At 37.6% G+C, this 9131-nt stretch overlaps 1 protein-coding gene across 7 annotated transcripts in view; it reads right to left on the bottom strand.

The window, feature by feature from the left end:
* Positions 1 to 574: 574 nt before the first annotated feature.
* The window catches only part of LOC147349325 (uncharacterized), a 226912-nt gene continuing 218355 nt past the window's right edge, over positions 575 to 9131 (bottom strand). For all 7 annotated transcript variants that reach the window (XR_015150344.1, XR_015150346.1, XR_015150348.1 and 4 more), the window contains one exon: positions 575 to 1142. Coding sequence is in view for 3 of the 7 variants with exons in the window: in XM_086365224.1 (XP_086221350.1) it covers positions 1096 to 1142 (47 nt within the window). In the remaining 4 variants the exon portion in view is untranslated. The remainder of the gene's footprint in view (positions 1143 to 9131) is intronic.

Below are 9131 nucleotides of genomic sequence, written 5' to 3'. Positions count from 1 at the left end.
TATTCATAGGATACTTCCAACTCCCCCATCTTGAATTACTGTTCCTAATCCCATCTTCCTAGTTTCTCTTGCTTCGCTCTGGACTATGTAATTGAAGATTTCCTTTACCAATCCATTGAATCTTCCTCTCTCATGTACTGATGAAGCACACCCAGTCACACTCTCTCCCTGAACTATCCTTCATTCTCATGGAGTATATTTAGAGGAGCCACAACCCAACACGTAAGACTCCTATCAGTGTGGCTGCGCAGCCTAAGAAATGAAAGTGAGAGAAGCAATCTGTCTTAATTACATCATATAAGGAATTCCTCACCTTTTATACTCAGATTCCTATTCTCCTATAAAACATACAAGAAGGTAAGAGAAGTACTAAATTCAAAACTGATATACCAGGGACACAATGGAAATGTATATACTAGATAGAATATGCTAACAAATAAAATAAGTAGTTTTTATAATAGCTGTAAGTATTATTATAATCATCATTTCCCTCTTGATCCTTCACCTTGAGTGATGGCTGAATAGAGTATGCAGTATATTTGCTTTAAAAAAGACACACCTATCATAAAAGCTAAAAACAGAATTAGTACAGCATCTGGCAGATATTTATTAATTATGCCAACTAAAACAGATGGGCAGTAAAGCTTTAAAATCTGTTTTTTTCTGGCCTAGAATGATGATGAACAATAGGTCAGATATCACACTGAAAGTGGTGACTGCTCTTAAGAAGAATGAAGTGGGCATTTTAAAGCTTTGTTTGGATAGTTTTTCTCCCTCCATGAGTTCAGATTATATAATTCTTTATTTACATCATAAAGTATAATTTTTAAAAGTTGGTCATGGTATTTTTTATTCTAGACAAAAGCAGTGATGAAAGTTAGAGAATATTACGATACCTTAAAATACATACCTTAAACCCCAATGCTACATCCAGATCAAACTGTAGAATAAACATGAAATTACTTTCCATAATATGAGAGAAGTATATACATGCTACACAAACACACATATGATAGGGTTTAATAAAATGACACAGAACATCATCCTTATAAATCTTAATTCATAGCAAGAATTTAGCCTTCTAAATCCTCAATATCATCGCACATCTTTGGTTTCCATTCCTGGTTGCTCAGTCTCTGAAACTGTAAGGCAAGACAGAAATATGTAGTGAGATTTCTAAGATGAACACAAGTGGAAATTTCATGAGATGGTTTGCGACTCTTTTCTTCCCTTCCTATCTTCCATCTTTATTTTTTGTAACTAATTTCACAAGGGCATTTAGTAGTTTTGTCTAACACAGGGGAGCTAGTAAGAGAGGAAAGTTGATTTGTGCAAAAACTTACAGGTAAGACACAGGAAAGGAGAGAAGAGAAAGATAAAGCATCAGTTCTTGAAGGAAGTGATGGGAAAGAGAGAAAAACTTCAGATGATTTTCCATCCAAGCCCATATGAGACTTAGAACACAAAGTGATGTAGTTCACAGGGTGGGGAAATAAGGCACAAGTTATTAAATTCAGCACGAAGTTAAAGAAAAAGCTCATTTTTACTTCTATGTTATTTCCTAGATATCTCTGCGGTTTTGGCTCACTAAGAGGTCAAAGTATGCATCAGTAGAAATCCCTGTACTTGACAGAATATAGGGCAGCAGGAACAAGCAAACCTCCCGCTGAGGAGCTTCCTCCTGGCAGTGCTGGTCTTGTGCAGCCACTAGTGCCTAATGCAGAAGAATATGGGTAGTCTTATTACCCAGCACATTACAAGGCCCCTTGAGTCCTCAGAAATAACAAAGATCCCAGGAGATGGTGCCAAAGTCCTGCAATGGTATATGCAAGCTTGAGCTAATAAGTTATTAAAAACCCACAGATGAAGTCTTGAGAACATTTAGACTACAAATTTATGAAACAATAATGAACAACTGAGGACGTAATATAATTAAGTACAAAACTGTGTGGTAGGAACTCCATGTGTCATAGAATTTCAGAGATGGCTGAAAGCTAGAAGAGTTAGTAAATCTTCATCAAAGTGGTAGGAATAATATGGGACATTGAAGGATCAGTAGTTCTTATGGATTATGCCAAAATTCATATGTTGAAATCTGACCTCCAATTTGACAGTATTAGAGGTGGGGCCCTTGAGAGGTAATTAGGTTGTGAGTGTGGAACCCTCATAAATGGGATTAGGGCCCTAACAAGAAGAGAAAAAAAACTCAGCTCTCTTTTGGCAGTGTGAGGATACAGCTAGAAATTGGCAGTCTACAATCCCAAAGAGAGATCGCACCAGAACCTGAACATGCTGGCTCCTTGATCTCGGACTTTCAGTCTCCAGAATTGTGAGTTAAGCTAACCAAAAAAAAGGTAAGAAACTCAAGGAAAAGAAGATTTTTGGTGATAAAAATTCTTCAACATGGAAGTTTCAGTAGTATGATGGAGTGTGAAACAATATCCAAAGTGTTATAAGATGAAATGAAGTGAGGGGAAATCACTCAGTCATGTCTGACTCTTTGCAACCCCATGGACTGTAGCCTACCAGGTTCCTCCATCCATGGGATTTTCCAGGCAAGAATACTGAAGCAGGTTGCCATTTGCTTCTCCAGGAGATCTTCCTGACCCAGGAATTGAATCCAGATCTCCTGAATTGTAGGCAGACGCTTTACCGTCTGAGCCACCAGGGAAGTCCAAGATAATGTTATAATATATAAGTTATAAGAAGCTATAAGATAATGGATATCAATAAACTAGAGAGAATGAACACTACTCAATTCATTCAGTATAAATGTTTGCCAGTGAAATGAATGATAAATTTTACATGGTAAAGAAAGATATTTCAAGCAAAAATGTTTACTTTTTCTTCTTTTAAAAAAGTTTCCCTCATTTGAAATATATTTGAGGACAGAATACATGAAACCCAAAAAACAAGAAGAGACTAGATGTGACAGAATTCGTAAGTGTGGGACCATATTTCTTGGACCCTAACCTTGCTTTGTGCACTTCCACACTAAGATGTCTCCTGCTGTTGCACCCTACTTGAGCTACACATGTTTATGCAGAAACTCATGCTCAGAATGCTTTCATGCCCCTATCAGTGCACCAGTCAAGTTTATCATGCCTGAGCTGAAGCTTACTTATTCATCATTGAAAATATAAATTGATTTCTAGTTATTATCAAGTTAGCATGTTATTGGGCTTCCCTGGTGACTCAGATAGTGAAGAATCCACCTGCAATGCAGAGATCTGGGTTTGATCCCTCAGTGGGGAATATCCCCTGGAGAAGGGAATGGCTTGTCACTCCAGAATTCTTGCCTTGAGAACTCCGTGGACAGAGGAGCTTGGTGGGCTACAGTCTATGGGGTCACAAAGAGTCAGACCAGACTGAGTGACTAATGCTTTCACTAGTATGTTATTTTTAAATTATATGTGTATTTTAAAGTGAGAGAAAAGTCATGATTTGAAGAAATGATTCTCTAATGGGAATTTTAAGCCTTGAAGCAATCAGGCAATTAAGAAGGGAATATGTTGGATTAGAAGTCAGGGAGTGAATGAGGACTTCCAAAAGCATTCATAATGCATGGGATGGGCAACTTTTTATTCTATGAAACTCATCTCATTTATTTCACCACTTTATAACCACCTACTTTCATGTCCTCTATTTTCTGACTTCCTATCTTAAAATTCCTGATATACTAAAACTATATATACAGTATTAGAAGTCAACCTAAATATCTGCTAAATTGGTAAAAAGAGCATTTAGAGATGCAAATTCTCTCATTTTTAAGTTAAAATCAAATATTTTATCTCCTCTTATGCAAAAAAAATCTAATCTTTTGCCACATTTCTCATAAAGTTTAATATGGAAGAAAGCAACTGAGGAAAGATAATGGTTGATCTGATTTTTTGGTTTTGTGGTATTTTGTGTGCTTTGAAATGCCTCAAGCTTCCTTTGAATTGACATAAAATGCATGAATGAAATTTTTACATAAAATTCAGAGTGGTATATGCTTTGATACATCAAATGATGATGGAAAATAATATATTTTAACTTATTATATATTTTATTACTTAATATTTATTTTCAAATGACAAAAAAAGGGTTTTGGAATCCAAAATAATTTAGCCCATTGAAAATTTTTGATTGGTGGTTTTTATTTTCTGTTAGATCTAATTATCTTATTAACTGCCTTTATTTTCTAAATTATTCTTTGTAACAATATCTGGATATGATTGCACACGTGAAAAGTTTGTCACAGTTTTTCCTCCATTGCTCAATTGGTTTTCTGGGCACTCACAACACAACATATATGGCGTTAATCCCTTAAGCCCAGCAAACTGTTGAAGTATAAAAAACAATATTCTTCAAGTGCAGAGGGTCAAGTAGTGCAAAGATACTTAAAATGATACAGAAGGCCCATGTCTCTACTACCAAAAGAATTACTCAACTGCTGTTTGCAATGCTGTGTTTTTGTGTGTAACTTTTCTTGGCAACAGATGCAATATTTATAGTAAAGTCTATCACCGTTTATTAATGTTATACATTAGAGTTATTTGCTACTCTAAAAATGATATGCTAAAATATGCCGAAGCATTTTCAAATAAAACAAGAAAAATGAACTGACAATTTATTAATTACATTTCATTGTTTCATAATGGAACATGATAAACCTTGAATAAAACAATGTAAATATATTGATTCCATTTAGCATAATTGAGCTAACCATTTATAATGAAGTCTCCAGAGAATCCTTTTCTACTTCATTTTCCCTAAAACTGCAAGAGATTTTCTCCCTTTTCTTTCTTTCCTTTACCAATTCAAAAGAGTAGCTTTCCAGTAATTCATAAGCAAGAAGAACACAGCAGTGTGAACGTGCCTATGTCTACTGTGCTGATAAACAACTTGCTCATTGGGATCTTTCAATTAAATGTGATTTGGAAAAACTTGTAGGTATAGTGCATTGTGCATGTTGTCTGTTCCAAGACAAAACAAATCAATAGACTAGTCTCAAAGCTCTGTTAACAGATATTAAAAAGGTGCACTATTAAATGTATACCAATGATTCAGCTCGCCATAAGAAGCAACTGTACCATAAATGTTTCAGATACTGTGGAATGCAAAAGTAGGAAGTTAAAAGACACCTGGAATAATAGGCAAGTTTGGTCTTGTTGTACAAAATAAAGAAGGGCAAAGAGTAACAGAGTTTTGCCAAGAGAATGCACTGGTCATAGCAAACACCCTCTTCCAACAACTCAAGAGATGACTCTACACATGGACTTCACCAGATGGTCAACACTGAAATCAGACTGATTATATTCTTTGCAGTCAAAGATGGAGAGGCTCTATACAGTCAGCAAAAATAAAACTGGGAGCTGACTATGGCTCAGATCATGAACTCCTAATTGCAAAATTCAGACTTAAATTGAAGAAAGTAGGTAAAACCACTAGACCATTCAGGTATGACCTAATTCAAATCCCTAATGATTATACAAAGGAAGTGACAAATAGAATCAAGGGATTAGATTTGATAGACAGAATGCCTGAAGAACTATGGATGCTGGTTGTAACATTGTACAGGAGGCAGTGACCAAATCATCCTTGAGAAAAAGAAATGCAACAAGGCAGAGTGGTTGTCTGAGGAAGCCTTACAAATAGCTGAGAAAAGAACAGAAGTGAAAGGAAAGGAGAAAAGGAAAAACATACCCATCTGAATGTAGTTTCAAAGAATAGCAAGGAGAGATAAGAAAGCCTTCTTAAGTGATCAGTGCAAAGAAACAGAGGAAAACAATAGAATGGGAAAGACCAGAGATCTCTTCAAGAAAATTAGAGATACCAAGGGAACATCTCATGCAAAATGGGCACAATAAAAGAAAGAAAAGGTATGGACCTAATAGAAGCAGAAGAGATTAAAAAGTGATGGCAAGAATACACAGAAGAACCTTACATTAAAGGTCTTAATAACCCGGATAATCACAGTGATGTCATCACTCAACTAAGCCAGACATCCTGGAGTGTGAAGTCAAGGGGACCTTAGGAAGCATTACTATGAACAAAGCTAGTGGAGGTGAAGGAATTCTAGTTGAGATATTTCAAATCCTAAAAAGGGATGTTGTTAAAGTGCTATACTCAGTATGCCAACAAATTCGGAAAACTCAGTAGCCTGAGTTATGAGTTGGAAAGTTATGACCAACCTAGACAGCATATTAAAAAGCAGAGACATTACTTTGTCAACAAAGGACCGTCTAGTCAAGGCTATGGTTTTTCCAGTAGTCATGTATGGATGTCAGAGTTGGACTATAAAGAAAGCTGAACACCGAAGAATTGATGCTTTTGAACTATGGTGTTGGAGAAGACTCTTCAGAGTCCCTTGGACTACAAGGAGATCCAACCAGTCCATCCTAAAGGAAATCAGTCCTGGGTGTTCACTGGAAGGACTGATGTTGAAAGTGAAACTCCAATACTTTGGCTACCTGATGTGAAGAGCTGACTCATTTGAAAAGACCATGATGGTGGGAAAGATTGAGGGCAGGAGGAGAAGGGGATGACAGAGGATGAGATGGTTGGATGGCATCACCTACTCAATGGACATGAGTTTGGCTAAACGCCGGGATTTGGTGATGGACAGGGAGGCCTGGTGTGCTGCAGTTCATGGGGTCGCAGAGTCAGACACGACTGAGTGACTGAACTGAACAGCATTAGCCACAGGACTGGAAAAGGTCAGTTTTCATTTCAATCCCAAAGACAGGCAATGCCAAACAATATTCACATTTCCACATAATTACACTCATTTCACATGCTATCAAGGTAATGCTCAAAATCCTTAAGGCTAGGCTTCAACAGTAGGTGAACTGAGAATTTCAAGATGTACAAGCTGGATTTAGAAAAGTCAGAGAAACCAGAGATCTAATTTTCAGTATCCCTTGGATCACAGAAAAAGCAAGGGAATTCCAGCAAAACATCTACTTTTTCTTCATTGACTATGTGAAAGCTTTTGACTATGTTGATCACAGCAAATTGTGGAAAATTTCTAATGAGAAGAGAATACCAGACCACCCTGCCTGAGAAACCTGAATGCAGGTCAAGAAGCAACAGTTAGAACTAGACATGGAATAACAGACTGGTTCAAACTTGGGAAAGGAGTACATCAAGGCTGTATATGGTCACCTCATTTATTTAACTTCTATGCAGAGTACATCATGCAAAAAGCCAGGCTGGATGAAGCTCAAGCTGAAATCAAGATTGCCTGGAGAAATATCAATAACCTCAGATATGCCGATGATACCACCCTAATGGCAGAAAGCGAAGAAGAACTAAAGAGCCTCTTGATGAGGGTTAAAGAGGAGAGTGAAAAAGCTGGTTTAAAACTCAACATTCAAAAAACTAAGATCATGGTACCCAGTCCCAGCCCTTCATGGCAAATAGATGGGGAAAAAACATTAACAGTGACAGACTTTATTTTCTTGGGCTCCAAAATCACTGGGGATGGTGACTGAAGCCATGAAATTAAATGACAGTTGCTCCTTCAAAGACAAACTATGACCAATCTAGACAGCATATTAAAAAGCAGAGATATCACTTTGCCAACACAGGTCCGTATAGTCAAAGCTATGGTTTTTCTAGAAGTCATGTATGAATGTGAGAGTTGGACCATAAATAAGGGTGAGTGCTTAAGAATTGATGCTTTTGAACTGTGCTGTTGGAGAAGACTCTTGAGAGTCCCCTGGACAGCAAGGAAATCAAACCAATCAATCCTAATGGAAATCAGTCCTTAATATTCACTGGAAGGATTGATGTTAAAGCTGAAGCTGTGATACTTTGGCCACCTGGTATAAAGAGCCAGTTCATCAGAAAAGACCCTGATGCTGGGAAAAACTGAGGGCAGGAGAAGCGGGCAACAGAGGATAAGATGGCTGGATGCCATCGTTGACTCAATAAACATGAGTATGAGCAAACTCCTGAAATATGGAAGGACAGAGAAACCAGCACGTTGCAGTCCATGGGGCTGCAAAGAGTCGGACATGGCTGAGTGATTGAACAAAAAATAGACCCTATTTTTTTCACTTCAGAATAAAACTTCTTCAGCTTGGATAATTGCAATGTATAAGAACACTCAACAACTCAATAGCGCTGAGTTAGATATAGAATCTCTAGTCATGGAGCAAGAGATGCACACTGACATGGAAACTTATCTTTTAAAAACTGTAAATTGTTTGCACACATATTTATTTTTGTGTTCCTGACAGTTCTGGAAACATTATGCATGTATGCCTGTATCCTAAATATGAGGAAACAGTCTCTATTTTAATACCAAGAAAAAGTATAGAAACAGGGCCGAGGGGTGGGAGGAGGATGGATAAGAGAAGACATATAGTCAACTGCATTTGAAAATTCATTATATAAGAATGTTCCATATCTCATATAATCAGAGTAAAAATGGACTCCTTTATAAAGAGGGTGGCTAAATAAGGAGAGCCACATGGAAAATAATAAAAGTGGACCAATTCTTTACATTATACATTAGGGTAAGTTCCAAAGGTATCAGAGTTGACCATTCAAAAAATACAGCAAGACAAGTACTAATCAGTTCAGTCGCTCAGTCGTGTCTGACTCTTTGCGACCCCATGGACTGAAGCACACCAGGCCTCCCTGTCCATCGCCAACTCCCGGAGTTTACTCAAACTCCTGTCCCCTGAGTTGGTGATGACATCCAACCATCTCATCCTCTGTCATCCCCTTCTCCTCCCACTTTCAATCTTTCCCAGCATCAAGGTCTTTCTTTTAAAATGAGTCATTTCTTCACATCAGGTGGCCAAAGTATTGGAGTTTCAGCTTCAGCATCAGTCCTTCCAATGAATATTCAGGACTGATCTCCTTTAGGATGGACTGGTTGGATTTCCCTGCAGTCCAAGGGACTCTCAAGAGTTTTCTCCAACACCACAGTTCAAAAGCATCAACTCTTCAGTGCTCAGCTTTTTTTATAGTCCAACTCTCACATCCCTCCAAGACTACTGGAAAAACCGTAGCTTTGACTAGACGGACCTTTGTTGGCAAATAATGTCTCTGCTTTTTAATACACTATCTCTGTTGGTCATAACTTTTCTTCCAAGGAGCAAGCGTATTTTAAGTTCAATCCCTGGTCAGGCAAC

Source organism: Bos grunniens, chromosome 21, assembly GCF_055505025.1.
Source record: "Bos grunniens cultivar Pamir isolate PY7600 chromosome 21, Bosgru_T2T1.0, whole genome shotgun sequence".
In the NCBI taxonomy this organism is placed as follows: Eukaryota; Metazoa; Chordata; class Mammalia; order Artiodactyla; family Bovidae; genus Bos; species Bos grunniens.
The sequence above is the reverse complement of the archived record's forward strand: the minus strand, read 5'-3'. Positions and strand labels throughout refer to the sequence as shown.